Source organism: Eublepharis macularius, chromosome 1 (assembly GCF_028583425.1).
Source record: "Eublepharis macularius isolate TG4126 chromosome 1, MPM_Emac_v1.0, whole genome shotgun sequence".
NCBI lineage: Eukaryota > Metazoa > Chordata > Lepidosauria > Squamata > Eublepharidae > Eublepharis > Eublepharis macularius.
The window spans coordinates 205,251,422-205,278,987 of NC_072790.1; the positions used below are offsets into that span (position 1 = coordinate 205,251,422).

General features: G+C 40.4%; 1 protein-coding gene across 1 annotated transcript in view; it reads left to right on the forward strand.

Moving 5' to 3' along the window:
• Positions 1–27,566, forward strand: part of SLC8A1 (solute carrier family 8 member A1) — a 415,429-nt gene that overhangs the window by 62,820 nt on the left and 325,043 nt on the right. The window contains exon 2 of the mRNA XM_054984910.1: positions 17,773–19,606. Coding sequence (XP_054840885.1) covers positions 17,811–19,606 — 1,796 coding nt within the window. The 5' untranslated portion in view covers positions 17,773–17,810. The remainder of the gene's footprint in view (positions 1–17,772; positions 19,607–27,566) is intronic.

The window sequence follows — 27,566 nt, forward strand, 5'->3', positions numbered from 1 at the left end:
CAAATGAAGTGTTGCTATGAGGAAAGGCTGAACAGTCTGGGACTTAGAAAAGAGATGAATAAGGAGTGGGGCATGATTATAAAATTTATGTATGGGGATAGAGGGAGTAGACAACATCTTCCCTCTCTTCCAAAAGACCAGAACTTGAGAGCATCCACTGAAACTGAGGAGCAATAGATACAGGACAGACAAAAAGGAATAGTCTTGAGTTAATCAGAGCTCTTTCAGCCCCACCTACCTCACAGGGTGTCTGTTGTGGGGAGAGGAAGGGAAGGTGATTGAAGGGTGGGGTATAAAACCAACTCTCCTCCTCCTCCACGGCTGCCTCCTCCTCACAACAGGTAATAAAAATATGGAATTTGCTGCCAGATAGTGTAGTGATGGCCACAGGAATAGACTGCTTTAAAAGATGACTGGATAGATTAATGGAGGATTGGTCTATCAATGGCTACTAGCCATGGTGACTAAACAGCGCCTCCACATTCAGAAGTAGTAAACCTCTGAATACCTTTTCCAGGAGGGAACATCAGTGAAAAGCCTCAGTTTTTATGCCCTGTTGTTGGCCTTCCAGAGTAACTAGTTTGCCATTGTGTATGACAGAATGCTGGACTAGATGGACCTCTGGTTTTATCCAACAGGGCCCTCCTTATGTTCTTAAGTACTACAGATCACACAAGGGGGAAAAAAGGATCCAGCATAGGCACTTCAGTTTTTAGACATTTTCTGGACACTAACTGGCTCATGCCTAAGATTTAAGAAAACAGTTAATTTCTACAGCAAGTGCTCACTCAGTTCTTCATACTAAATCCACAAGGCATTGATGAGGTAAGGAGAAAAGAAAACAATGAAGAGATGAGCAGGAAGAGAACTACTTTGGGAGAGAAGACTGAGAGGATGTGCCACAGCCAGTAGACATTCCCTGCTGTTACACCTGAGCAGGAAGTGATGGCCATCTTCTGAACTTGCTAGAGTAAAAGTACTGTAATATGACCTGAGCGCAGGTTTTAGCATTGAAAATTCGGTTCTGAGAAATCCCTTTGAAATTGTTTGACATTTAATAAGTCTAATAATAAATGCCCATATGTTCTCTGTCACAGTCAATCTGGTTGAAATGCCAATATTTTGTAGATTATACTCAAAGATGCACAGATTTAGATTGTGACTTGGAAATTTTGTCAGCTCATTTTATTTTGAACGGTTGCTGGGAAGGGAATTGGACATGGTGGTTTGAAGAGGTAGAATGAAAAACAAAGATCAGTTATGGCTTGAGAATTGCTTCAACATTTTAAAATGTCCCCTTCAGGAAGATAACCATGAGATGTTTTTCATTGGCTTGACTTTTTGTGAGGCCTGGTGCATTTGCCTATATTTGGAAAAAGTTCGATGGGTTATTTTTCTATTTGTTCTTGGTTAGCTTTGATACCTTCAAAGTCAATTTGATGTGAACATTGCAAGGTTCAGGCGGTTTGCCAGTGCAAGCCTTGTGGCTGCTTCATTAACAAAGGAGAGAGAAAGAGATGCTTCATAGATGGATGAAAGGTACCTGTGCTGATTTCTTTCACCATTTTGAGGCACATAAAAACATTTGGCAAGCCACATCCTCCAGTTTGCAGGATCTGAGCAAGTCTGTTAATGATAGGATGTTTTGGAGGTCTTTCATTTCATAAGATTGCCATAGGTTGGAGGCAACTTGACAGCACATAACACAAAAGCAATCTTAAACAGGTTAATCTAAATCCTATTCAGGTCTATTCAGTTGGACTTACTCCCAGGAAAGTGTTTTTAGGATTGCACTGTATGGCATTTTGCATAGCTTTCATGATGATAGGAATTTTAATGATCACTCTTTTTAATGACTTGATTGTTTTTATGTTGACAATGCATTATTTTACATGTAAGTCGTCTTGATCAGGGTTCTGGAGAGGCAGCATAGTGAACTCTGGTACAGAATGTAATAAAACCATCTCAGATGTTCTTTGGGTTTTGTTTGTTTTGGGGTGGGAGAAGAATCTGGGAGGGTAGATAGGCGTCTCTTTGTAGAGAGAAATTACCATCGTATCCAGTTCTACATTCTAAGAATAGATTAATCATCATTATAACTGTTCATTAGTTGTTTGGGACCAGAGTGCATCCAGTTTAAGATGTGTAGTTTGCACAGCTGCTATCCAGTCATCCCAGCAGAATAGAGTATGAGAGAATCTCGGGGGACAAACAGCACTGTCTTTCCTTGGGATAGTCCTTGCTCTCCTGGCTATAAACTCTCTAGTTCTGCACTGGGAGTATAGGTTGTTGTAATCTGGACAAACTCTAAATTACAATTAGGGAAGCTCCAAGAGTTATAATTTAAAGTGGCTTAAGCTATGAATTTGAAGACTAAGGTAGACCAGAAAATTAAGAACTGTCTTGTTGGATTAGAGCAAGGGTCTGTAGCATCCCCCATTCTGTTTCTAACAGGAAGCCAGAGCCCTCTTAGTGACAAAACTAGAGCATGAGAGAATGATAACTTTCTCTTAGTACTAAGAGGTAAACTGCACCTGAATACAGAAGTTCTATTTGGTTGTTGAGACTAGTTGCCATTGCTGTACAGGTACAGAAGTACATGCAATTCTCTGTGTTTGTGTGTGTACACAAGCAAAACAACTTTGAACCAATTGCCAAACCACATACCATAGAACATTTTTAAAGGAGAAACAAAAATGCTGTTCCTGGTAGAAGCATCTCATTTTCAAAGGTACAAAATATTTTCATTTTGAGTGCATTACATTTGTACTATCCCTATTACAAAAATGTCTCCTGAAAAGAAAATTATGTGGAATGAGTACAACAAATATGTAAAACATGATTGTGTTGACAGGCTGTGCAGTAAGTGCTGCTTAGGAAACTGATACAGTTGGAAATTTGCAGCAGCAATTTATTGGGGAAATCCCATGTTGCTAATCTCTGCAGAGCCACTGGCATGAATGAACAGAGAGATTCCAGTGCCGTGTTTAACTAGTTCTGAATTTTCTGTAACCATGTGAAGGTCTGCTATCATAGCAGATTGGCACAGCTGGGCATCTTTAGCTATGCCCTAGTGATATAGAGTGCTAGGCGTTTTAAAACTGCTTTATATTTAGTATGCTTTCTGAAGAACACTTCAAAATAACTTCATATCATGGACTCTGTCTAGACAGTATTATATGTGAATTAAAGAGAGCAGAAATACCCTCTAAGCAGTGTTCTGTATTGCCAAATATTTTGAATGTAATTGAAATATATAGGATATTAATATTTTACACCTCTTGAGAAGCAGATGATATTGTCAGTTATTGCTAAAAACACAGGAAGGCATCAAGGCAGTTTTGAAACTGCAAACAAGTGTCAAGAAAAATGACATGTCAATTTAGGTTTTTGAGGGCCCACCCAGTAGATGGATTTGTATGTCTGTATATGTTTATAGTGCATCTGTTATTATCATGATAGGTGCTCAAACCTCTCCTATCATTCTCTGAATAAGGGTACCATTAAACATAGTGAGCAAAAGTTGTTGGCTCAGTGGATCTTTAAGTGGATTGTGTGTAGGCTAAGCTGTACATAAGATCCTCCATCCCATTGAGAAAGTGTCTGGGTAGTGAAGCTGCCTGTGCCTGCTTATGATGTTCAGAGGTGCTTTAAGAAGATTTATTTATGTTATTTATAGTCTGCCTTTCTCATAGAAACTTAAGGAAGATTACATAGTGTAAGTAGGGTTGCTAGCTCCAAGTTGGGAAATTCCTGGAGATCTGGGGGGTGAAACCTGGAGAAACCTGGAGAAAGTGGAGTTTGGGGAGGGAAAGGACCTTGGCATGGCATAATTCCATAGAGTCCACCTCCCAAAGTAGCCATTTTCTCCTGGTGAACTGATCTGTGTGGCCTGGAGACCAGTTGTAATTCAGGGGAATCTCCAGCCACTATCTGGAGGCTGGCAACCCTAAGTGTAAGTCAAGTACAATCAACAGAATGGGACACATACAGCACAATAAGGGATTGGATAGCAGAAAACTGAAACAGTGCTTTAAAAAATCTGAAACAAAGCATAAGCATTTATATATGACATGTTAAACAATGCATAAATTACATAGTAGGAGCATACTTACAGCAACAGTCATCTTTACAATTAACCAAAAGAATTTTTTTTTGGTCTCCCGCTTCTTTCCTCCCAAGCATTGGTATTTGAGGTTGGATTAACAGTGTGAGATATCATTTTCAGTTTCAGTCTCTTGAACCCAGTCAGATTCCCAGATTATTTGGGGGGCATTTGAAGTCCTGGTGAAAAGAATAATAACAACAACAACAACATACGATTTATATACTGCCCTTCAGGACAACTTAACATCCACTCAGAGCAGTTTACAAAATATGCTATTATTATCCCCACAACAATCACCCTGTGAGGTGGGTGAGGACAAGAGAGCTGCAGAGAGCTGTGACTGACCGCTGGCTACAAGTGGAGGAATGGGAAATCAAACACGGTTCTCCAGATTAGAGTCCCACTGCTCTTAAGCACTATACCAAACTGTTGTGAATTTCCTGCATTGTACAGGGGGTTGGACGATGACCCTAGAAGTACCTTCGAGCCCTATGATTCTATTTTAAATATAAATGAACAAATGCAGGCAATGGCTAAGGGTTATAACAAGTTAAATCCTGGATGGTTCTCCAGATTAGAGTCCCATTGTTCTTAACCACACACCAAAGTGATGAATTATACTGTATATATGTAGAATAGAGGAAAACCTGCACAGAACAATCTCCGATAGCACATAGCAGACTTATGGAAGCCATTGCATCTCTGATTGCTTAGTTTACATAAGAGAAATGGAAAAACAGTTGTGAGCATTAGGTTTTTCGATATCTGTCCTGAAGAGGAATGGACAGTGTCAGAGCCAGATTTGTATGCAGCTGATTGAACAGCTGTTTAGGATTTTTCCAGCATCACTTTAAACATCTGACCTCTTGCTTTCCGTTATGTTCTTTAATACAAATAGGACATTCTTACCAATGAGCCAAATTGATGTAATACAGATAGGGTGCAGGTAAGTGAGGGATTTCCCACAATAGAAACTCCGACTCTTACAGTGCAATCCTAAGCAGTCCAGCAAATCACTTTAGAAAGCATTTAGAAAGGTGTAACTGTTGAGAATTTCTTTGTTGGATTCCCAACAAAATCCTAATCTCAGTCTTCTTTTACAAGTGTCCTAAAACTTCAGGCAGCTGCTGTGTTTCATGATCAAGGTAGAAAATCCCTAGACAGATTCACTCAAGACACATTTCAACTTGCTTTCCATTGTTGGTGGGCAAAAGTGTGAAAAACAGAAAGTTAGCTTGAAATTTGTTTTATAAGAATTCTGATGGATAGGTTTGCAGGAAGGATGATTTTCCTGTGCTTTACAAAGCACATGTGATTTGGGTCTGTTTGAGGCTTATATCTGAGTAACGTTGATAGAATCAGTTGTTGCAGGTTATTTAGATGATCGTTTAGGGGCCTAGGTTTAGCCAGTAGAGAGTTTGTAGATGGTTATGATTTGGTGATTTCGAATTGGGTGTTCAAATGCCTTTTAATCTATATATGCCCTTCTTGAGTTTTTGGAAGCAACTAGTCTATACATAAAATAAAATCTTAATATTGTTTAAAACTTAACACTGGAGACCACTGGAAGCCATCTTTGGTTTATGGTTTTGAAAGATATTTGCAATCACCAGTTCTACTGTCATGCCATCAAGGAGATGGGTGCAGAATTCATCAAGCTGACAAAATTAGCTTTTCTTTATATTTTAAGTGCATGATTCTAACAATTACAGTTACAAAGATAGGTTAGCAGACATTTGTGTGGTGAAATTTCAGGAAGAAATTTCAGAAAAGGATTCCACTAAAGATTTCCTTCAGTCCGTACGGGTGCTTCAGTATCTAGCCCTGCCCCGTAGCAGAAGCAGGATGAATGCAAAGGAAGCACAGTTGCTTAATCTGCATAATATAAACAAGGTGCAGAATTTAGCTTTCTCAAGAAGACGGTTTGTATTTGCTTGGATCTGTTTAAGGCAAAGAATCCGACTGAGCTCAATGCATGGAAAGGTGGAGGAAAGTAGCAGCCCATCTGCTACATTCGGAAGAATTGCATACATATGTATGCAATTTCAACAGTGAACCTGCTGTAAAAATACATTCACTGCAATTGGGACATTTCCTCTGAACTTGTTTTCAATACTTTGTGCAGAAGATGGATATGTTCAATGCTGAATTGATTGGCTAAATCCTGCATCAATCAGGCGTGAGGCCCTGCCTTTGAAATGATGCACCAGCAGATTGGCCTTTATATCCATCGAAATGCCATCCTTCTCAAAATAGTGTTAAAAGCTTTTTAAGCTCCCCCCCCCCCCTGTAAAAAAAGTGCTGAATAAACAAGCTGGCCATAACCCTAAAGTCCTTCTTGCAATGTTGGTTCAAGTGTAACACATTTTTGTGTACAATCCATCAACCAGAATATCAATAAGACAACTCAAATAATGCAATCTTGTTTGTGGTTTATGTCTGTTGAAATCTGGTCTTAAAAGAAGTCCTACATGAAAACAGCTCATGGGGATAAGGCCACAGACAAGTTCAGGTGATTTATTAATCTGCTCCAGTGCTTTTGTGCAGGCTGAGAGTACCTGTGCCAAATCCTTTTAAGGCTGTGGAGCCAGTCCAGACTCCGATGAGACTTCACTCTTCTTTTGACCTTATGCAGTGACCCAAAGGGTAATAATTCCTCTTGAGCCATCTGCTTCCCATTCTTGCCAGAGGGATTTCACAGAATGCCTGCTTGCTTCAAAAATTTTGAATAATTTTGGGACATGCAAGGATATCTGGACAGACTTGTGAGTGGAATAATTTTCAGAGAGATTCAAAATATTACATTGCTCTTTTAAACCCTAAAGGTTGTCATGGATACTGATAAATGATGGGAAGCCAGAAGTAGGATCAAGATGTTAGGTTTTAGCATTCTGGATGTTTGTTTATATAATGCTTTCTCTTGATGCTGTTTAAAATCAAAAATAATATCAACGCTTCTTATTCAAGATGGATTTATTCCATATCAAAACCAAAACTGAAGCAAAAGTTGTACTCCAAATATATTATGCATCAGTAATGTGATCATTTTCTTGTCAAATTCTGGAGGGAATATTTGTTTGTTGGGTCTAGCAGAGGGGTGGCAGAAGACAAGAGGGTTAGGCATTTGGGCCAGAAGAGCATTGAAAGTGTGAGAATAGATAGTTACAGAAGCTTAGCCTTACTTATCACTGAAAGCTTTTTCAAAAATTCCTGGCTGTTTCTGAGTTTTCAGTAGACCCTATTTATGTTTTTTTCAAACCCACCAACAATGAGGACTATAAACGGGGGGGTGGCTTCCAGAAATGAAGTCATCACGCTCCCAGTGGGAGCGCACTTGCTGCACGCTGGCCCAGGAGGCCCCACTGACCAGGTGAGTGATGGCAGAGGGCAGATGCTGGGAGCAGATGATCCCCCACCCCCATCTGGGGCTCTGGTAGCCCCAACCTGGTAAGAATGTACACAAAGCAACAAATAGCACAGTAGCACACAGTAGTAAAGTCTATGGTCCCTATCCCTCTACTGATCAGGGTTGCCAGGTCCCCTTACCCTCCCAGCAGAAGGGAGGGACCTGACACTCACCTCTATTGTTTTGCTTGGGCATGCACAGAGCACACACATGCTTCCGTGCCTGTGCAATGACATCACTTCTGAGAGTGACATCATCGTGCCACCCTAGGAGCACACTGGGGAAGCCTGCTCCCCCACCTTTCCCCCTGCTGGCCAGGTGAGTGGTGGCAGGGGGGGAGAGGGGGGAGCAAGGGATCCCCCACCCTCACTGGTGCAGGGAACTGATGCATCCCTCTGAGACAACTTCCTTACAGTACAGCTCTCCTATCTGAGAAAAAAAGCACTCTTGAATAATTCAATTGCACATCATTTGTGGAAAGCCGAGAGAGTGGGAGGTTTCCTGACCTCTTCAGGTAGACCATTCCATAAGGTCGGGACCACTACAGAAAATGCATGTGTATAGGCAGCTGTTGATTTTGCCCATGTGCAAGGTGGTACATGCAGAAGGCTCTGTACAGATGCGTGAAGCTGCAGTGATGGAACATAGGAGGAAAGCCGGTCCTGAAGATATGCCAGACCAAGGCCATGAAGTTTTGTATGTGATAGTCAATACCTTGAATTAGGTCTGATAAATGATAGATAGCCAGTGGAGTGTCTACAGAATGGGAGTAATATTCATTCTTCTCCTAGCTCCTGATAATAACTGAGGTGCAGCATTCTGCACCAACTGGAGGTAGCCATCTAGCTACAAATAAGAATATTCCAATGAGGATCAGTTTCCTTCTTACTACACAACACTCAGGCAAGCAAAATCCCAGAAGCAGTATCGCTAAGCTAAAGAATTTAGTTCTTCTCCACAAACCACTTTCATTGTATAGAATATATATTATTAAAGCAATAGAAGTCTCTACACATCAAGTGCAGAAAAGAACTATTTTCCTGGAGCAAGCTACACAGTGATAAAAACCCTCAAGATTTTATCTGTCAACACACTTAAATGTTCATTTTGGAGTTATATTATTTTCTGACTGTGGTCATGAATTTGGAAGGGTATCAGATAAGTCATATCTGTTCGCTTTTATTCAAGGCTGAACCCACAGTATGGGGGAGGGGAATTCTAGGGGGGTGCTTCTGTTGGCCTTCTGTTTCTGGAGCCTATGACAAAAAAGATATGAAATGAATATTATCTATTATTTAGTGACTGCATTTATGTCCTGCCTTTCTTTGCTAACATCACTGGATCTTTCAGCAGCCTTCAACATGGTCACGTAGATATTAATGTTGGGATCAGGGATAAAACACTTGGATGTTTTAGTTCCCTTCTAGCTAATATGTTCAGAGAGTTGTGATTGATGAGACTGCTTCCTGGGACATATCCTTTGGAATTTCACAGTGTTATGTGATGTCACACCAATGCTTTGTAATATCTATGTGAAACCTTTAAATGAGATTGCCCAGCCTAGAGAAGTGGCTGTTTCTGTCCAGAGTCAGTATTTGTCTGCCATCAACAAATGGCTAAAGGATAAAAAGGTGAAGTTGAATTATGGAGGTAATGCGAGTTGACAAAGATTAGAGTCCCGCCACTCTTCTTAACCACTACACTAAACTTGCCCCATTCAATGAAAATCCTTGTGCTGTGGAAGCAGTTTTTGCCAAAGCAATCTGCACAACCAATCAGTACTCCAGCGACCAATCTGAAGCTTATCCGCCTGCCCCAGAAGTGGGGCAGTGTGATGATGTCACCCCAGTACTGACATCATTGTGCCAGGGGCAGGGAGCTTGTGCACATTTTGTGCATGTGCGAAGAACATTCCTAAGGCAAGTGCTCAGCTCCCTTCCTCTCCCTGGGGTCTGGTATTTTTCCAGACCCCATCTAGCAACCCTACCAGTGAATCACACCACAAAAGGCACCAGAGCCTTTTAAAAAGTCCCCCCCCCCCCGCCCAAAGGCGGGCAGGGAAATCCTAAGAAGTTAAAACCAGTCTCTCCAAAACTCTGTGTCCCAGTTGGCCCTTGTCATATAGGCTGATATTATAATGGCAAGCAAAAGACTAGAATGATATCCATTTATCCCCCACAAGATGTCAGTTTATAACAAATATCCCAAGGAGGTGTCAGAGCAAATGGTGTACAGCCCTGCAGGGTTTATTGCTCCTTCCCTGCTGAAACAAGATTTTATTTTTATTTATTTATTTACGTCATTCATAATCCACCTTTCTCACTGAGACTCAAGGTGGATTACACAGTATGAGGTTAATACAATCAGTATCAAGTACATTCCAATACAATACCATAAGGTAAACAGATACAAGTTTAAAAGACATAGCATTAGCAAGGATCTAAGACAGTAGAAAAATACTGGAACAAAAAATATAATCAGTTCTAGGACTAACATTAGACAACATGGAGCACTAGTTGTATATAGGAGTATGTATTTAAAGCAGCAGGTAATATATAAGGCAAAAATAGTGATGAAGTCTATGATCCCCAACTCGTTAGTGAAGCATCTGAGACCCCATCCCTACAATACAGCCCTCCCATTTGAGTAAAAAGCCTTTTTGAATAGTTCGTTTTTGCATCGTTTACAGAAAGCCAGGAGAGTGGGGGCTCTTCTGACTTCCTCAGGCACGTCATTCCACAGGATAGGGGCCACCACAGAGAAAGCCCTTGTATGGGCTGCTGCTGACTCACCTGTGTGCAGCCTGGCTTTCCCATGCTTTCCAATGCTGGATTTGAGGTGGTGATGCCCAGGCCAGTTTGATACCTAAAAGGCTGTTATCATCATGACAGCTTATATCCAATGAGAATTAAAAGAAACAAAAAATACATATTCCAGCACTACTTAGCAAGCTTACTAAATCTGTCTGTCTTTATAGCCTTGGGCTCAATATACACATTACTTTTTCCTGCTTTGTAGATACAGCAATCATTCATCTGTGACAATCAGCTCTCACTTTTGCAAAGGAACAGTAAAAAATCATTGTTTCTAACTATCCTCTTCATACAATACCTACTCTTGCTTCCATTACTCAGTATCTTCTTATTACAACCTCAGTGCACATGAATACAAGAAAATGTCCAGGATACAAGAAAATAGTTCTCTACACTGTGGGGAGCTTCCAAACTGAAATCCAGTATTTCTCGTCCATGTGGTTGTGTACTGCTGATGCAAGTATCCACTGTCACCTGTGGGTGCGATGACGCTCTCCCTCTTTAATTTTTAAGTGAATAATTCATGTGTACCTATGAGCCTGTATGGTATATAGCAATAGAAGAAAGCATCTTCACTTTCACAAGTTGTTACGATTATTTATTATTTAAACATATTTTAAAATATTAATTGCGTAGATTTGAAGATACACAGGAAATAGGCCAAAATTAGATCAGCACCCTCTGATATATGAGTAGTATGTATCTCATATCATCCAACAACCATTGCTAGTACTTCTAGCACATTTGTTACTGTCATTGTGAAGGGGCATAAGAAAGTTCACCAACCCAAAATGTTGGATGAGAAAGAGAGGCAGAGTTATTCCCGGGAACACAGTGAAAACATTAACTGTGTTGAATCTGAGCTGTGCTGCAATATATATAAAATTTACTGCTTTGGGGAGAGTAAAAAAAGCCAGATAATAGTGGGAAACTCTCATAGGAGGTTCACACAGATATTGCCGGGTCAGAAGGCAAGGAGAGGGAGAATAAGAAATTGATCAGATAATGGAGAGAAGTCATGGATGTGGAAGTACACAGATTGTTGGGAGAGTAGCGGGGTTAAGTGAGGTGATTTTATATTGTAAGCTGCCTTGAGTGCCTCGAAGATGGAAAGGGGCTAATAAATGTTTTAAATAAACAAATAAAGAATAATTGCTAACTTCAATAAGCCCCTCCTCCTCGTTGGAGGAGAGAAAAGTTTCACAAGAGTCATACCTGTATCACAATTGCCCCCCTTCCAGCAAATTGGTCCCAAACCAATTCTCGAAGAAATTGGGACAAAGGACAATGGGAAAGCAATGGGTTGGTTTAAACGTCATTTGGATTTTGGGTAAAACTAGAGTGAACCAAGTATTGTAACAGCAGAGAAAAACTCTTGCGAAGATGGTGCCTTAATATGGTATGATAATAATGAGGGTAAACAGGATTAAACTAGACATGAGAGTGGCAGGACCTAATCTGGTTCGTGCTTATTTATTATCAGGTGGGAGGTGATTTAAAGCAAAAATATTTAATTTAAAAAAAATTATACTGTACCTTTCCAATTTCAGTTCAAGGTAGTATGAGCAGGAAGGGTGGGACTCATGGCAGTTGAACACTCTCCTTGTCAATACTTTCCACACACCCAAAATTCACTTGTCTCAGCCATTTTTCCTCTGGCAGTGGTCTTGGAGCTCCAGTGGGGAAGAATGTACTGGGACAAAGTAGGAAAGGAAAAGGGGGAACTCTGGGAGGAGGAAGATTTGGCTTCCCCCTCTCACTTGTCCATACTGCTCTTTAAGTTTCCCTCCTCTTTTTACTATATTAAATTGGGATGACCCAGCTGTTACACACAGATCTGACATCACTGCATGTAGCCTGGCTCTCCGATCTGGCACTGATCATAGCCTACAGCATACTAAATTTGTGTAGCAATTTCTGTTCTAATTATCTGTTTTCCATCACTTTCAGCTTGCAGAGACATTCCATACATTTTCTCTACCATGGGAGTATGTATTTAATTAATTAATAAACAGTACCAAATTTGTGGTATTCTGCACAGACACACACACAAAAGTTCAAAAAATGTTGTTCCACAAAGCCTATTTGTATTTGTAAAGCAAGTGGATGCAGTTGATTAGGAAAGAATGGTAAAAAAAGTGTGGCATGGAAAGGATGAGAGTTTGGGAGAAAAAAACCTGGGGACATTCTCTGTGTATGCATTTCCTAGAAATTCGTTGCATGTGTGTCAGGATTTTGATCTACATGGAGTCTCAAATCGGGGTTCTTTCAGGACCTCTTCAGGTAGGATCCAAGCAGCCATCTAATGGAGGACAAGAGAATGATGTAAGCAGCTTTGAATTCCCACTGGGGAGAAAGGCAAGATATAAATGAGTGGGGCTGCCCTTGAAAAGTATTAAGAAATGTCATTTTTTTCAGAATGTTGCAGCCAGAATGCTAATTACACTTGATTGTGGGGATCATATCACTCCAGTTTTGTTCCATCTACCTTGGCTCCCAGCTTGTTTCTGGGCCCAATTCAATGTACTGGTGGTGACCTCTAAAGACTTGAAGGACTGCCTACTCCCATATAAACCTATCAAACCATTAAGGTCATCTTCTGAGTCCTGCTTCTCATGACCCACCTTCAGAGATTAGGCAGGCGACAACCTGAGAGAGGGATTTTTCAGTTATGGAACCCAGACTAAGGAATTTTCCCTCCAGATATTTCTCTGTCACATTCTGTCACTGTCTCTCTTCTTTCAGGACTGGAAATTCAGCCTGAACCACAGTCTATTATCTACTGAAGACAGGGGTAAATATGGCCACAACATCTCACAAAAAGGGAGGACCTGTTAAAAAGGTCCACCCACAGAGATTCATGGATCCTTTTAGATTGGGGTATGTGTGTTAGAATTCCAAACACATTCTCTGAGGCCATAGTGGGAGCCCGGAACATGACTTCAAGGAAATTCATGTCTCCCTTCAGCAGGAACATACAGTCAATGCTAGCTATAGTTTGTACTAGGAGTCTGCAGAAGTTGAAGGACTCATGAAGGATAACAGCAAACCCTGTTTCCCAGCTACCTGTGTGTGGTTTGTGGAGGACTTCCTAACCAGATGGAGTTACTTGGGACAGACACGCTGTGTCATTTTCTTCCAACCACATTTCTGTTATGCAAACCAGGTCAATTTCCTCTTTCTGCAACATTATGGCAAAAAGTGCCTCGCTAATCTGGTATTGCATAGTACTAGAGAAGACATGGGGGAAATAGGGGGCCCTACGTTGTCAGTTCTCGGGATGTTATGGATTATGATTTTGTTTATTATTCACCTTTCCCATTGAGATCCAAGGCAGATTACACAGTGCAAGCAAAATAGGATATAATCAACAAATAGGACATTCACTGAGCAGAATAATAACATAATAACAGACAACAGTTAGGACATTCAGTGAGCAGATACAATAGGGAATAGTAGCCGAAAATTTGAAGATCCAGAAGAGTTAGCCGTGTTAGTTTGTAGTAGCAAAAATAGAAAAGAGTCCAGTAGCTCTTTTAAGACTAACCAAGTTTACTGTAGCATAAGCTTTTGAGAATCACAGTTCTCCTCTTCAGATACACAGAAAGAAAATTTGAAAGAAGCATAAAGCCAAGGACAGAGATGAAATCTTTCTGAAACAAAGTGTAACTAGTTAACTTGGCATGTTTGACAATGTGGAAACTCCTTAGTAGGAGAATATCTACATCAGCAGACAGTGCCCAATGATGTAGTCCAGGGGTCCCTCCTCAACATGGTGCCCATGGGCATAGTTGTGCCTGCTGACACCTTCTTCTTGCCCAGATGTTTTCAGAAAATGAGTGGGGTCAGGTGGGGCTTTTATAAAGCATGGCTTCTGATTGGCCATTGGAATATTGATTGGTTGTGCAGACTTTTTTAAAACATTGCTTTGGCAGAAACTGCTTCCACAGCACAAGGATCGTCATTGAGTGGAGCCAATTTGGTGTAGTTTTTAGGAACAGCGGGACTGTAATCTGGAGAACCAGGCTTGATTCCCCACTTCCTCCACTGGAAGCCCGCTGGGTAATCTTGGGTCAGTCACAGCTCTTCCAGAGCTCTCTCAGCCCCACCCACTTCACAGGGTGATTGTTGTGGGGATAATTGTAATATACTTTGTGAACCACTCTGAGTGGACATTAAATTGTCCTGAAGGGCAGTATATAAATTAAATGTTATTATTAAAGGTAAACTCTAGCAGCTATTTTATGGCTGACGCCGCCTCCTGCAATAATCATTTTGTGGCAGCCATTTTGCTGCTGTGGCCACCACACTGTGTCAGAATTCCAAATGTGCTCACAAGCTCAAAAAAGTTGTGGGCCCCTGCTGTAATCTATAGTCCCTGCCCCTACCGAGGCATCCCTCTGAGCTATTTTTTATGACACAGCCCTATAATCTGGGTAGAAAAACCTAAATAATTCAGTTTTGCTCAGTTTGCTGAAAACCAGGAGGATGGGAGTTTTCTTGACCTCCTCAGGCGGACCGTTTCCTAAGATGGGGACTACCACAGAGAAAGCATGTGTGTGGGCAATTGTTGATTTTAATCAAATGCAGGGTGGTATCTTTAGAAGGCCCTTTATGGATGAACGAAGCAGCCATGGTAGAACACAGGGAGAGAGGCAGTTGCTCAGACAGGAGGGGAGAAAGCCATGAAGGGCTTTGAATGTGATAGTCATGATCTTGAATTACAGTGAACATGATGTTTTATAATGCTTTGTTTTAGCAGCTGCCCCTGTGGCCCTGATTGGGCAGAAAGGCAGCATACAAATCTTGTTAATAAATAAAATAATAAATGAAGTAAATAAATAAACTGAGAGGAGTTTAGGCTTTAGTTTACCTATCAGCAGCCCCTTTGCCTTCCTCATGGTAAACCACTTCTGAAATCGATGGGATTTTCAAAAGTAGTTTGTTATATGGTTTGGGAGTTTGGTAGGTTTTTTTTTAATGAACCAAGTCTGCTGGGTGTGCTCAGTCTCTTGCGCAGCTAAACTGGCTCTAATTTTCTGCACAGGTCAGACTCGGTGAGGTGCTGTGAGATCCATGATTGCTGACATTCTGTCATTGGATTCTTCAAGAGTTTTTAAAATGCTAATAGAAGCCATGCAGGTGTTTGAGTTGTCTTGGGGCCATGTGGGTCAGTGGGTTTAGCTGTTCGCTCTCCATGTGATTTTCCAATTAAAAACCTACCCCCATGCTGCTATTGACCCCTGCTATTGGGGCCTTGAAAGGGGGAAAATAAACCTGGGCAAAAGAAGGGCTGCCTTTTTTCCTTTTGAGAATAGCATGTATGTAGGTGGTGTCAGTTTTAATTGGCAAAGCTACAGAGGTGAAAGGAGTTCTCCACTCTCCCCCTTCAAGGCCCCAATCCAAATTGAGTTCCTGCACAATTTATATTAGCATTTTTAAAACACTGGACAGATACAGTCACTGACCATCCAGGATTTAACTTGTTTTAACCCTTAGCCATTGCCTGAATTTGTTTATTTATATTTAAAATAGAATCATAGAATCATAGGGTTGGAAGGGACCTCTAGGGTCGTCTAGTTCCACCCCCTGTACAATGCAGGAAATTCACAAGAGTTTGGTGTAATGCTTAAGAGCGGCGGGACTCTAATCTGGAGAACCGTGTTTGATTCCCCATTCCTCCACTTGTAGCCAGCTGGGTGACCTTGGGTCAGTCACAGCTCTCTGCAGCTCTCTTGTCCCCACCTACCTCACAGGGTGATTGTTGTGGGGATAATAATAACATATTTGTAAACCGCTCTAAGTGGGTGTTAAGTCGTCCTGAAGGGCGGTATATAAATCAAATGTTGTTGTTAACTACCTCCCCTCCCCACACACCCAGTGACTCCTGCTCCATGCCCAGAAGATGGCAAAACACCATATAAAAATATTTATATTCCACCTTCCTTATCAAATCCAAAGTAGCTTACATAGGCAACAAAACATTGCAATAAAAACAATACAGTATACAAGGATGGCCACCCAAGATAAGTATTGAAAGAGAATAGCAGCAGAACTTTCCCCAACAATGACTTGGTAGAAAGCTCTCTGAAAGGGAATATGATCCCATCGAGGTCTTTTGTTAATGCACTGTACTAGTTAGTGCAGTGGATAAAAAGTTACTTTGCGGACAGACAGCAAGGTGCTAGAATTATTCTCTGATCTTTACCTCTGTGTTTTTGAGCCCCTCAGTGAACCTGCCTTCCAAAGCTATATTTTCTGCAAGCTGTTTGTAAGATTAATGGACACCAGAGATAGCATCTGTTAACACCTCCTCCTGTGGCTGAGGGAAGCAAAGGAATAGCCTCCCTTTGCTGGTGTATGGCATGAATATCTGTGGCTATCAAAATCAGGAAAAGTGGCAAAGACCAGTGCCTAAGGACTGCCCCATCTTGAAAGCAGAGACACCACGCTTTGAATCAGTCAGCTGAAATCAATAAGATGAGCTCCCTATGGCTAATCCAGTCCATAGAAGTAGATAGATTTAGATATACCTCATCCTAGCAGGCTGGAGCTAAATTTAATATCACACGTAAATTCATTACTGTTTGCAGTAACTCACCCAATCCTGTTAAGGCTGAAAGATGGGGCAGATCTCTCAGCAAACTCCTATCCAGCAGTCACATGCTCCATCCAGTCTCTTGTGCCTTTAGATATCCTTTGCTTTTAAGTATATCTATCCTTGATCAGCTCCCTGAAACCCATACAGTAGCCTGGTTGTGGGTAGCCACACACTGTCTCTTCTATGCTGAGTAGCTGTGGTGAGTACCATTCAAGACTTTTGCTCAGGCCATATAGCATCACACAGTTAGCTAAATAGGAAACTTGGTAACATGAATTAATTTTTTGTTGTATGTCCTTCTTTGGATATAATAGATTGTTCATATGAATGAAAATCTGTACACATATGTACAGAATCTATATAAAATCTGTACAGAATGAAAATCTGTACACTTCTTTATTCCTTTAAAAACATGTTTTATTGAACTGTACTGTTGCTAATAATTATTTACCATTCATAAAACCTCTACCAGCTTTTATTATAGGAAATATTAGGGAGGGGTAAGGAGTTTATTTTAAAAAGGAGAAAGGTATGACTTCAGCAATCCAAGACTGACTTGTGTTTTTAGCAGTTTATGCTAATTCAGATATACTTAATTGGTTGTAAACAGTGGCTTCTGCCCCTTATTTCTTTCATCATTTTTATTTTAATACAAGCTGAACTGGAAATTGTTGGCTGACAGCAGATCTGCAGATGTCTGAATGTAACTCTAACCAGTGTTTGATGTGAATAGGGCTTGTTCATGGAAGTTTCTTAAGTGTGTGTGTCATATGGAAAGATAGTACTTTATACCTGTTTTAAACTGAATCTGGATAACACATTTTTACAATTTTGTATTCTGCAGGTTGGAAAACATTTCAAAATTGGTCAGACGAAGCAATCATGTTGGGATTAAAGAATCCAACTGCCTTTCCTGGTGGTCTTCACCTCTTAAGTGTTGCTGTACTCTTACTATTGCACATGGACCAAGTGCATACAGAAAATCTGAATGAGGAGCATGCAAATAAATCAGATTGTACTGGTTCCTACATTTGCAAGAAAGGGGTAATTTTGCCAATCTGGGAACCTCAAGACCCTTCATTCGGTGATAAAATAGCAAGAGCTACTGTATACTTTGTGGCTATGGTCTACATGTTTCTAGGAGTATCCATCATAGCTGATCGCTTCATGTCGTCAATAGAAGTTATTACATCCCAAGAAAGAGAGATAACAATCAAGAAGCCCAATGGCGAGACTACCAAGACTACTGTCAGAGTTTGGAATGAGACTGTTTCTAACTTAACACTGATGGCTCTAGGCTCTTCAGCACCTGAGATCCTCCTTTCTGTCATTGAAGTGTGTGGCCATGGCTTTAATGCAGGAGACCTTGGACCAAGCACTATTGTTGGAAGTGCTGCCTTTAACATGTTTGTCATCATAGCACTATGTGTCCATGTCGTCCCCGATGGGGAGATCAGGAAGATAAAGCATCTCCGTGTGTTTTTTGTCACAGCGGCTTGGAGCATTTTTGCCTACACTTGGCTTTACCTAATCTTGTCAGTCATATCTCCTGGGGTCGTAGAGGTATGGGAAGGCTTGCTCACCTTTTTCTTCTTCCCTATCTGTGTAGTGTTTGCATGGGTTGCTGACAGAAGGCTTTTGTTTTACAAATACGTCTACAAAAAGTACAGAGCTGGCAAACAGAGGGGCATGATAATTGAACATGAGGGTGACAGGCCGGCCTCCAAAGCTGACATTGAAATGGATGGGAAAGTGGTTAATTCCCATGTCGAGAGCTTCCTAGATGGTACTTTGGTCCTAGAGGTAGATGAGAAGGATCAAGATGATGAAGAAGCAAGGAGAGAAATGGCCAGGATTCTTAAAGAGCTGAAACAAAAGCATCCAGACAAAGAAGTGGAACAATTGATAGAACTAGCTAACTATCAGGTTCTGAGCCAGCAACAAAAGAGCCGAGCCTTTTACCGTATTCAGGCTACTCGCCTAATGACCGGAGCTGGCAATATATTGAAGAGACATGCTGCAGATCAAGCAAGGAAAGCTGTCAGTATGCATGAGGTCAACTGTGAAGTGGCAGACAATGAACCGGTCAGTAAGGTCTATTTTGAACAGTGCAACTACCAGTGCCTTGAGAACTGTGGCACGGTGGCCCTAACTGTTGCCCGCCGAGGGGGCGATTTGACCAAAACTGTGTCTGTTGATTTCAGAACAGAAGATGGCACAGCCAATGCAGGTTCTGATTATGAATTCACTGAAGGGACTGTGATATTTAAGCCGGGTGAGACTCAGAAAGAAATACGGGTTGGTATAATTGATGATGATATCTTTGAGGAAGATGAGAACTTTCTTGTTCACCTAAATAATGTCAGGGTCTCCTCTGAAGAGTCAGAAGATGGTGTTCTAGAAGTGAATCATGTTGCAACTGTGGCTTGCCTGGGGTCACCTGCTACTGCCACTGTCACTATCTTTGATGACGACCATGCTGGCATTTTCACCTTTGAGGAACCAGTCACTCATGTGAGCGAGAGTGTGGGAACCATGGAAGTGAAAGTTCTACGGACATCCGGAGCACGAGGAAATGTTATTGTGCCCTATAAAACAATTGAAGGCACAGCCAAAGGAGGTGGAGAGGACTTTGAAGATACTTGTGGGGAGCTTGAATTTCAGAATGACGAGATTGTGTAAGTACTACTTAACCTTTGTGGCTTCTCGGCAGCATAAAAAAAAAGTTTTAGTGTATGTGGTTGTTACTTATGTTGTATCAAATATTGGATGATCTTGGCCATGATGACTCCCAAACGTAGCAGAAGCCATGTGTCCTTGGGTGTTGGTGTTCTGGGTGTGAGAGACTTATGCAGATAACACATAAGTTATGAAAATGTGTGCATGAGAGAGAGAGTGCTTTCAGAAGAGTGTAATCTGGAGATGTGTGTGTCTGAAAGCCCACATGGGCATAGTTGTGTTTATCCCCCTTTCAAATCTTCCCGTGGCAGAGGGCACAGGTTAGTACAGAATGAATTCTGCAGAGAAAATGTGGTATTCATTTCTAACCACAACGTAAATTCAAATGCATCGTGAAGGAAGGCAGGCCTTATTTTCAAAGCTCTACAGAGATGGTCCTGCCGTTCTCTTTGAAAAAGGCAGCCTGTGACTAATAAATGCTGTTAAGTTGCAAGTTCAGAAGGGCTTATCATTAGCCTTTGTGACATCATGAAATATTTATACTCTGCACTTTCAAGTTAATGTTACCATGTGGGGAAAAGTCTAATTAGGCAAGGCAGCCAGGTTTGACAGTTTACAAATGGGAAAGTGGTTAGAAAGGAAACATTGCTGATAAGCATTTCCTGGCAACTGGGACTGAATTTTTTCCTTCTCTCTTTCTTTCTCTTTCTCTCACAGTCTCTCTCTCTTTCTTACACACACACACTTTCTCTTTCTTATTACTGCCTTTGTTTATCATATTGTGAAAAAAACAACTGTTGAGAGTAAAAGTGCAGTTTGCTCTCTCTATATGTGCGCGCATATACACACACATATACATAATTTTCATCCTACTGCCTATTTTCAGTAACAAACACTTCATAAAATGAGCATGCTGTTCCAAAGAACAAAAACCTTGTGGACAATAGTTTGCATAACAATGGCGGCATAGAATTCCCAAACAACAGCAATCCCTGTTGAAGCGAATCTGCACGTAAAATACTATTTCTGTTTTGTGATATTGTAAGTTCACATTGTGAAGTTGTTTTCTGTTGTTGTGCATTGCTACAAGGTATAATGAAAAACCCGCAGTAGCAGTGAAATAGTGATAACTTCTAAGGATACAAAATCTTTTTAAAAATCCCCCAGAGAGAATGCCAAGCTATTCAATGAAAAAGGAGCAGGTTTTTTTTGTTGTTGTTGTTTGATATTTATGTATTTTCCTCAGTAAATGGATTAAAAAACCTCTCTAGGGTAAATTTCATTTTAATTATGAGCCTTTTCCTTTAATCGACCAGTATTGATGATGATTTCCCTCACTGGTTATCTGTCAGTTGTAATTGGTTGATTTGGTGAGGCTGCGTGTTGCTGGAGTAAGTCTTTTGTTAAAAAAAATTTTTTTTTTATTTTACATGTTTGATAACATGCTTCAGTATAGCTTGACTAAAGATAATTTTGTCTATTAATCACAATACAAATGTTACAATGTAGGATGAGTTATTTATATTACTTTCCATATGCATACTTTCAATAGATAAGTATGCTTTTTCAAGGTATGTGCCAAATATCTGATTTGAATGAACAAACACTAAGAAGGGAACCCATTTTTCTATGTAGTTATTAATGTAAGAGGAATTCTATGTAGCTTTAATCTGTGGAGTTACTTTGTCAGTTATTAAAATTTCTTTTATCATACCAAATATTTATGATGGGTAGAAGTTTGGTTTTCCAAAATTTCTCAGTTAGCATTTTTGTAGCTAAAAGCAAGAATGTTATTAATTCCTTACAAATATTTGAGAAATAGAAGGTGAGATAAATTTAGAAATAAAGATCTATAAAAACAAGTTATGTCAAAAATGAACATAAAATTTGCTGTTGAATTTTAGGATAGATTACGTCCATTAAAAAAATGGGTTTCAGAACTTCAGGGGTAAGCTCAAAATTTACTCTAAATGAGAAAGTGGGCAGTTGTGAGCAAAACAGTACTAGCGAATGAGTCATTTTCTAGTGCAGCCTCATCATCAGTAATGAGGTGTGCACAGACTACCTAGAAATGTGTGCTTCTGGGCATGGTGCTTAAACTCCTTGGCTTTCCAACATTAGATAACCACTTGAATGTCTTTTTTGCCTCAGCAACAAATCATTACTTCCAGAAGATTCTACACAGTATGTGCCTGAAGCCTGTTCACTGGGTCAGTTCATTTGCTATGATCTCACACAGGCACAGCTAATTTTAGACTCATAGAATAATGTAACTGTGTGATGTTTTTGTGCAGGTCTAAGTGCAAGGTTTCGTAGTTTGTATTCTCTTGCACACACACACGCGCTCACACAAATGGCTAGAAACCATAGGTATTTCCTGGTATAGATTTCTTCCTCTTGTACACTGTGGGTTGGATCCAGACTAAATGGGCAATTTCTACTGATTTCCCCTTCCTGCTGCAGACACCTCCCCCCCATGTAATTCCTCAAGGTCCCCTGTCTCCCATGCAGCAGCATTTCATGAAAATGGGTGGACTGCAGTGGAACTGGGGAGGCATAAAATTCCCATTCCGCTGATGAAAAATTTAGTCTGGATCCAACCCAATATTTTATTGATCAGGATCACAGCTGTGATAACAAGTCTTCTCTAAAAGATAGGTGCCAGAGCAACATGGGCAAACAGGAAAGTGAATGAAGATGTTAAAGCAGCACTCAAAGAAGTTATAGCTATGGCCTAATTTTTAGAGGTGCTGTGAGCCAAGAACTCTCGTTTAAAAATCAATAGGACTTATGGGTGCTCAATTCTTCTGCAAACAATCCTCTTTAGCTTCTAAAATGCATTTCCCCAGGGCCCAATTATATAAAGCAGAGTTGCCTCTTCATAACTACGGAGGCTTCCCTTTCTGTCACAGTACATTTTACTTTGCTTTATTTCCCACTGCGTATCAGAGAGCTTCAGAGTAATGTGAAAACTGTTGTTTTACACCACACAGTCTACATACAAAACTAAGATTAATTTCTTTCTGTTTCTGACCTGAGACTCAAGGTCCACACATGGGGCCTACCTCCAGCTGTAACTGAAGTTCGACTGGCTGGGACCCTGGGGAAGGCTTTTTAAGCTTCCTCCCTCCCCGCAAGTGAAACTCCCTTCCTCAGGAGTTGAGAGTGGCTTCTTCTCTGGAGGCCTTCTGGACAAGGGGGAAGACCATTCTTTTCTGGAGGCCTTGAAGTTGGATTGATTGATGGTCGGTGTTTTTATGGTTGTTTGCTGACCCTTTTCTTACGTGTTACATGTTACTTTACCATGCTGATTTTCATGTGTTTTTGTTATCTCTGATTTCTTTTAATGCAAAACTACCATGGAAACCATGTTCATTTAAAAGGTGGTTTAGAATTGGGCTGAATAAATAAGAATATATTAACTTATCAATTTATTTTTACCAAAATATTTATATGACCTTCTACTGTAAACAGGGATACAGCAAACTCTAAACATTTTTTCCCCTTGTTGCTTTCCTTACACTTCCTTACTTTGCATAACTCATGTGTAGAGCTAATGTTAATGTAACTGAGTTGGTAAACAGAAGAGAAGGACATTAGCTAAACATATTTTGAGGAGGTGTGTATATAGAAGTTTGTGTCTTCTGCCAGAAATTTTGTTAGGGATGTCCATTCATATATTAACACCTGAAAAACAATCCAAATAGAATAAAAATATGAGTAGAGAAATTTAGTAATGTTTGTTATTAATATAATCTGTCCACTGTACTTGTATCTTGTTGTGTGGTTTAGAATGTTCAGGCAGAGTTCCAACTCAGGGGAATACAGGGGGAAATGTAACTGACAGAGAAGTTTTCCAGTCAGCAAGAAATATTTATACTATCCCTGTAGTTTGAGGGCAGCAAAAGCTGCTCCATTCAATTATGCTGAATGTGTGGATTGGCTGTTTTACAGGCAGAATAAAAGGACAGCGTTTTTAAAAAGGATCTCTGGGGAATATGCATTACTGGGAAATTTGAACAAGTTCTATTCTAATTTAAGAAGCACCTCAATCTCTAACATGTCTGCCTCTCAAGGAGTCTTTCTACACGAGTCATCAGATACGTGAAGAATACGTGTCGGGAGATGCAATGTTACCTGAGAAGGGTAGTTTAAAAAGACAGAACTGGTGGCAGGACAGAGGCTTTGCTATACACTGGAGCTGTGTGAAGGGGCTGTAAAATGCCAGAAGGGAAACTTCAGCCCATTATAACCTCTCCAGGTCCAAGGCTGGATCTGGAAGGCAGCTCCAGCCCATTTCCATTCCTTGCTGCCCTCTGGTTGCGATCCCACATAGTTTTAGACTGGAGAGGTGAAATTGACAGCCTTCCTGGAGGCGAAGATGAAATTAACAAACCCTCTGAGAAGTGATCTCTGTCAGCTCTGTTTTTTAAACTACTCTTTCCAGCTAACATTGTGTCTTGCTACACTTGACAAACACACACTGAAGCATTTTGTTTAGAGAGACTCAAATAGTACACCTGTAAATCATACCCACAGTTTGTGCTTGGGGCCCGTTGAAATTAATGGGTCATGTTTGTTTTTTTCAGTAGGATTTAGGCAGGACTAATTTTAACAAGAATGTATTGACATTTTTACCCATAAAAATTCTCACTAAGTCCTTTGAATCAGTATTTGGTCTGCGATTTCCCTCATCCATATTAAATCTGCTCCTCCTTATTACATTCCAAAGAGCGACCTGTGTTCTGTGAATGATGAAGGTAAAATAAATAGGACCATCTGGTGTTCCTTTCCTACACCATCCATTGTTTTATATGCATCTCCTCCCCCTTTCAACTATGACCAGAACCTTTGGAGATAGTAAGTAGCAAGCACTGTGATTTAATTTCCAGTCTCAGTAATGTGGCTTTCATCAAATGAAGACTGAACAATGTGTAGCACTTTAAATTTAATACACTTACTGGCTAACGTTTAACATATGATCAAATCGAACTGAAAGCTGTAGTATACTATCTTCACTAGTTTATCTGTTTATTGCTTCCTGAATTTAATGGTAGAAACAACAGTAGAAACAACTCTGTGTAAATGCTAACTCATTCCCTGATTACTTAATAGAAATAAATTCTTAACATTTCAGATAGGGTTACCATCCTCAATGGGGTCTCCTCCAAATCTCTAGAAATTTCATAAACTGGGTCTGGTGACCTTAATATGCTACTAACTGACAGACATCTTGGAGAGTGTTGGGCTTCCTGCTGTAGCAGTTTTAGTTAATAACGATGTTAGGTCAATCTGCCTATATAATGGTTTTTTCAAGTGGTTGATTAAATATTAAGAAATTTGCCTATCACCAAAACTAAATAGGAGTATTTTTGAGGTACAAAATATAATGAAAGATAATAGTTCATTCTACAAAAACTTTCCAAATAGCTGGATTTAGGCAAGGCCATGGATCATATTCTCTTTGTTACAGTAACTTGCCATAACTAAAGGACCCTCAAAAAATGAATGCAGTTTTTTAAAAAAATGCTTTGCAATGTTAGAAGGAAAGTGCTACCCAAGGCTCAAACCAGCTGGCATCTCAAGAAACTTATTTGTGACTTCTCTGTGCAGGATCCCAGACCTTCCTCCAATGAATTAAGATATAAATAAAGAGAATTGCTTTTGACAGCTGCAGCTGTATTTTATTCTGTCTGGGACTGATAACAGAATCATTGCAAAAAGACTGGAGGGCTGCAGAGTCGGATGGTTATGACTGTTTTTTCCTTCCTGTTGTATTTGACACACAGGCTGCATATCTCTTTCATTGCTCATTCATAAAGGGTTAAATTAACAGTGCTTGTGGAGCCTTCAGAGTGGCTGCTGGGCCCTAGCTGGAAGCTCTTTTTGCAGGTGGGTGAGTTTGGAGAGGTAACAAGGGATACAGAGCAAGCTCCCATCCCCTCCTGAAACTGCCTTGTCAATTTTGTTATTTCTCTCTCCTTCTCTTGCCCTTAAAAAAAAAGAAAAAAGAAATAAAACCTTGTCTCTTTGGCTCCTCCAAGCTTCCAGCTATCAGTGTGGGAGTTACTTTTGCATAGCGTAAATCCCATAATGCAAGGGAGCATATTATATAAAGCGGCTCCAGGGTCAGTTGTGTAAGTCTTTCTGTGCAATTGACGCTCCACTGAGAATGTCAGTAGGGTAACAAGACCTCCCCCCATTTATCCCAGTAGAAATGTCTGCTGCAGACAAATTGAGATGAAGGAAATAACATGGACAGTTGGGTAGTCCAGGTGGCAGCATTTGGCAGTCTGTCTTTGGCCTGAGGGTCACCATTTGCCAGTTCTCATCGAAGTACATATTGGCTTCTCAAATTCTGTACAAAACACACTCTTGTGCCTTTGAAATTTGCTTAGAATTAAAGGATTTTGTTAAGTTCAGCTTCACAGTGCTATAAATTTATGTTAGAAACTTGTAAAACATGTTTTACAGGGGCAAATGAATAATCAAGGTTTTGCACACATATATCCTGCACACAGAATAAGATTACTTAATCAACCAAAGCAAATTGTCTCCAACACAAAGCAAAATCAGTGAAAAGAGAAGCTCAAGAAGTGCTTAGTTCTAGTTGTGTCCCCATTAGGATTTGACACTGCATCTGTCCTTGAAAAGCCAATGTTTCCTTATTTGTAATGAGCCTGTTGTTGGCAATTTACCACTGCCAGCTGTATCTCAGTGCTTGATTAGGAGAGCTTGTATCTTAGCTATGTGATAATTCTGAGAGCCAAGTGAAAACCACTTATTAGCTTCATCTAGGTCTGTGTACACATCCGCCAGGATGCACTATGGAGGAAAAAATCCTACAAATCTAAATTTACCATTAAAAAATTATATAAACCAGGATCTGAATTAGAAAGAACAGATGAAAGATATTATGATTAATCAAAAGGATGAATGCACACACAGAATGCAATCACATGTGCATATAAATGGAGCATGTTCTGCTCTGCTGACAGTAGAGAGATCTTCCTCCACATGGAAATTAAAAAATCACTATAGTTCCGGTAAATCTGAGGGAATGAGAATGAAAGAAGGGATTTAATCCCTCCTCCATGGGAGCATTGGTCTTTGGGGTAAAGGAGCTGAAACATTTGGTGCTTGCATTTGGAAGGATGGATCAAAGAGGCACTTTGTCTCTTCAGGGAGAAAGGAGGTAAGGTAAGAGAAAGAACACACCGATGAAGCTTGAGGAGGGTGAAAGAGTAAAGAATGCCCATGCAGCTGATGGGTAGATTCTCCATGACTGCACTGGTGGGAAGGCTGTGGAAAGAACTTCAGTGTCACAAAGCAGGGGGCACGCATTGCAGCAGTCATTGAGGGAGACACCTGGAATACTGGGTATGTATCGAAGCCTCACATCCCCACTTGTGACTTAAGGGTTGCATTGACAAATGTAAATTTGCAGTAGAGATTTCTCGTGTTGAAAGTATTATTCTGTAAACCTTCATGTTGTGGAGTTTCTTTTAAGCCCTGTGTATAATGCCCAGATCAAAGTATCTCACACGTATAGAGGATTGGGAGGTTTGTGATTATGCAGTTAAAATAATGGTGGGTTTCATTGACATCTGTAAAATCCTATCTGCATGGGTTGAAGAAAAGAGGGAAGACCAAGCATTACAGCTTTCTCCTAATCCTTTCTCCTAATCCTAATCTCAGTTTCTCTACATATATTTGTCCTTTTCCATGCAATTGTATCTTAAGTCTCATGCTGCTACCATGTGTGATTTATACACATGTATATTAGACCAATATTCTTGTTTATGTGCCTGCTTCCCAAACTGGTCCAGATTTCACACCAAAATAGCCAAGCATAGAAAAGATCCACTCCCCCAACAACTCTTACTTTTATCATAGCAGGAGTTATGAATTTAGGCTAAAACACCTGGATAGAGAAACATGCCTAAATTTGGATTCAGA